The 4,032-nt window shown below is 28.4% G+C and overlaps 1 protein-coding gene across 1 annotated transcript; it reads left to right on the plus strand.

The window, feature by feature from the left end:
• The first annotated feature begins 282 nt into the window (after nt 1–282).
• Nucleotides 283–3,805, plus strand: LOC131628924 (linamarin synthase 1-like). The gene is made up of 2 exons (XM_058899732.1): nt 283–931; nt 2,650–3,805. Exons 1-2 carry the CDS (start codon nt 421–423, stop codon nt 3,588–3,590), a joined length of 1,452 nt encoding a protein of 483 aa, XP_058755715.1. The 5' UTR covers nt 283–420; the 3' UTR covers nt 3,591–3,805.
• The last annotated feature ends 227 nt before the right edge of the window (nt 3,806–4,032 follow it).

Below are 4,032 nucleotides of genomic sequence, written 5' to 3' on the forward strand. Positions count from 1 at the left end.
ACAAATAAAATAATATAAATTAGTAGGGTCAATTTTAAATTGCTTATTTATAATCACCATTGGAGTAAAATTGATAAAAATCACTTATAAACTTCTTAGATGCAATGTGACATTTCGAAACCACAAAGTATGACACAAACAACTAAAAATATTTCTTCCACTAGAGGTACGTACTCATTTAATCCAATTGCTTATTAAAAAAAAATAAAGTTTTATTTAATTATTTATTTATAAAATAACATAAGCACATGGAGCTATACCAGATCCATCCAATTCCTTTACTTATCCAATTCATTTATTATATAGACAAGAAAAGAAAGGGAGGGCTAAACTAACGCCATTGTTCATGTCTTTCGATCTCATACTAGCTATAATGCTAAAATAATTGATATCTAAACTTCAAAAATATCAAAAACTTAAATGGATTCTACTCCTACTCATACCCAAAAGCCTCATGCTCTATTTGTACCATTTCCAGCACAGGGTCATGTGAGTCCCTCAATGCAGTTAGCCAAACTCTTCCGCTGCAATGGTTTCCACATAACCTTTGTCAACACTGAGTTCAACCACAAACGTTTGATAAAATCTCTGGGAGAAGAGTTTGTGGAAGGTCTCCCAGATTTTCAATTTGAGACCATACCGGATGGTTTACCAGAATCAGATAAGGATGCAACACAAGATATTCCAAAATTGCGTGACTCAATTAGGAAAAAATGTTATGGTCCATTCAAAGAACTTGTGATTAAGCTCAACACTTCATCACCATATCCAGTTACTTGCATAATTGCTGATGGCACTTTAGGGTTTGCTGGACGAGTAGCAAAAGAATTAGGCATTCAAGAGCTACAGTTTTGGACAGCTTCTGCTTGTGGCCTTCTTGGATATTTGCAATATGATGAACTTGTAAAAAGAGGAATTCTTCCATTCAAAGGTAAATTAAATTTTTATCTCTTCTCTAAGTTGGTTTTCTTAATATTTTTAATCTTTGCTTATAAAAAAATATATATTTAAGTTATTTCATCAAGTATTAAATATTTTTAAAATTTGTGTAAATAAGCTACTTAATAATATGAGGAAAAAAGTTTTAATTTTAATTTTTATTAGAATTCACAATAAATTAGTTAATTATAAAAATATATAAGAATTGAGTATTTTTATTTAACATTAATTTAAAAAAATTAAAATATTTATTTTAAAATTTATTTTAAAATATAAAGTTGTGTCATTAGCCAACTTCACAATTCATTTTAGATTCTAGTAAATTTGTCTCTAATGTGGTCAGTCCCTCAATAATTAAATTTCTAGAATTTGTTTTCTAGTAAATTTGTCTCTAATGTGGTCAGTCCCTCAATAATTAAATTTCTAGAATTTGTTCATACTACTTGTCTTTTATTGACTAGACACACAAAAGTACTCGTTAAAATTTATTAATTTTATTGACATTTTTATTTGTATGGTCTTTAATGAATGTGATAATTTCTTCTTCTTTTTATATATAAAATACAAATTTTATTTATCCAAAAAAATACAAAATTTAAAATATATACACCAACATAAATTTTTAGTGTCGGTCAAACTATAGTAGGAAAATCTTATCTATATTTAATTTGTGCTAGGATGTAAAGAATTAAGTTTAGTTTACTATGTTGTTTTAAAAATAACTAATAAAATATAATTTTTGTAATTTTTTTATGAACTTGAACCATTTTTATCAAATCAAATTGATAGAGAATGTATTGTTTTGTTCGATAAATTGTTTTGATATCCATCAAATAAGGATAAAATATCATTTAAATTTTTAAAAAAAAAACAGAAAATAAAGTATATAATTTATTGTTAGCGTTATGTAAGTATATAATATTTCTCGTATAGAAGTTAGAACAACAATTATTATGTTAGTAACTAATTAGTTATTTTTAGTCAATACATTAGTCGTTTTAATTTAATTTCTAATTTCAGTAATAGTAATAGTTTTAATTCTAATTCTAATTTTAGTAATAATAATAAATGTAATAAAAAAGTTTAAACTAAAAATAACATGCTTTCTCCGTTCTTTTTAAGTGTCGTTTTAGAAGAATTTTTGTGTTCCTATTTAATTGTCGTTTTATAATTTAATGTTATAATTTGTCAATTATACTCTTATTTTCTAAATAATTCCACCTCACATTTTTCAATTAGTGTATGATTGAATTTATTTAGAAAGAAAAAAAATAAATAAGGGTATAATAGAAAAAGTAACTCTAACAATCTACTATCATGGTTGAAAAACTTTTTATTAAAATAATATTTAAAAAGAAACGGAGGGAGTACATCGCAAGTTTTGTAGTCTATAAAAAGCAAACAATGGGTATATACTTTATCACAAAGGCATGGTGCAAAGTATAAATTCCAGGGGGTTCAAGCTTTAGAAAAGGTGGCATTTGACATTTGGCATTGTAGGTGTAAAAGTTTAGATTCTAAGGAGTGCAAATGAACCCCTCACTTAGGGGTGGATCTGCCTCCGGGTGTTAGTATCATTTTAATATATCTTATGTGAGGTGGGAGGTAAGTGTAATTTTTCCTGAAAGAAATATAGAACTACTAACAAATGACACTCTTTCAATATTCACATGGTGAAACTTGAGTAATTTACTTTTGTCAAACTTTTAGATGAAAATTTTATTGGGGATGGCACCTTGGAAAGAAGCTTAGATTGGATATCAGGAATGAAAGATATCAGGTTAAAAGATCTTCCCAGCTTCATGAGAGTCACTAATTTAAATGATATTATGTTTGATTCCTTGAGTTCTGAAGCACAAAATTGTTTGAGGTCATCAACAATCATCATTAACACATACGAAGAATTGGAAGAAGATTCTCTTCAAGCCCTTAGGGCCAAAAACCCAAATATATATAGCATTGGACCAATTCATATGCTTGATAAGCATTTTCCTCATAATGAAAATGGTTTTAAAGCAAGTGGGTCAAGTTTTTGGAAAAGTGACTTAGATTGCCTTAAATGGTTGCATAAATGGGAACCTAACTCAGTACTATACATTAATTTTGGAAGTATAACGGTGATGACTGATCTTCACTTAAAAGAGTTTGCTTGGGGAATAGCAAATAGTAAGTTACCATTTTTATGGATAATGAGGCAAGATATAGTAATGGGTGAAACCGCCACTTTGCCACAAGAGGTTCTAGAAGAGATTAAAGATAGAGGCCACATAACTAATTGGTGCCTTCAAGATCAAGTGCTTGGTCACCCATCAATTGGAGGGTTCCTAACTCATTGTGGTTGGAATTCAACACTTGAGACTATTTCGTATGGCGTGCCTACTATTTGTTGGCCTTCCTTTGGGGAGCAACCAACAAATTGTAGGTATTTATGCAACACTTGGAAAATAGGGACAGAAATTAACCATGACGTGAAAAGGGAAGAGGTGACAAAACTTGTGATAGAAATGATAGAAGGAGAAAATGGAAGAGAAATTAGACAAAGGAGCTTAAAGTGGAAGAAGAAAGTTGCAGAAACTACTGATTTAGGGGGATCTTCATACAATAATTTCCATAAGTTAATCAAAAAGGTTCTTCATAATAGTGTTATTTGAGTGCTATTATAATTGATATGCTATTATATATATTGTCATCTACATATTTTGAATTGATGGTATATTGCCTTAGTGTTGGGAGTTAGTGCTTTTTTGCTCACAATGTTACAATTCAATCATAGTTTCAAAAACATATGGTGGTTCATGTTTTGACTAAGATTAATGTAATTTTATAACTGTTGTTACTTTATTTATCATTTATCGTGTTCTGACTAGGAATTTGGTTTAAAAAATTATAATTGTTAGATTATTTAATTAGTCAAATGTGAATTGACATTATTAATTATAAATAAATTATATTATGGTCAATTGTTATTAAACACTAATTATGATGAATTACTTGACTGGTATTTGTGATTGAATGGATCATGAGATTTCTTTTAAAAATAACCATGTTTTTCAATTAAAATACCACACAATTAACCAAAATACTCATGTTTCA

The sequence above is a fragment of the Vicia villosa genome, unplaced genomic scaffold, assembly GCF_029867415.1.
Source record: "Vicia villosa cultivar HV-30 ecotype Madison, WI unplaced genomic scaffold, Vvil1.0 ctg.000493F_1_1, whole genome shotgun sequence".
Lineage (NCBI taxonomy): Eukaryota > Viridiplantae > Streptophyta > Magnoliopsida > Fabales > Fabaceae > Vicia > Vicia villosa.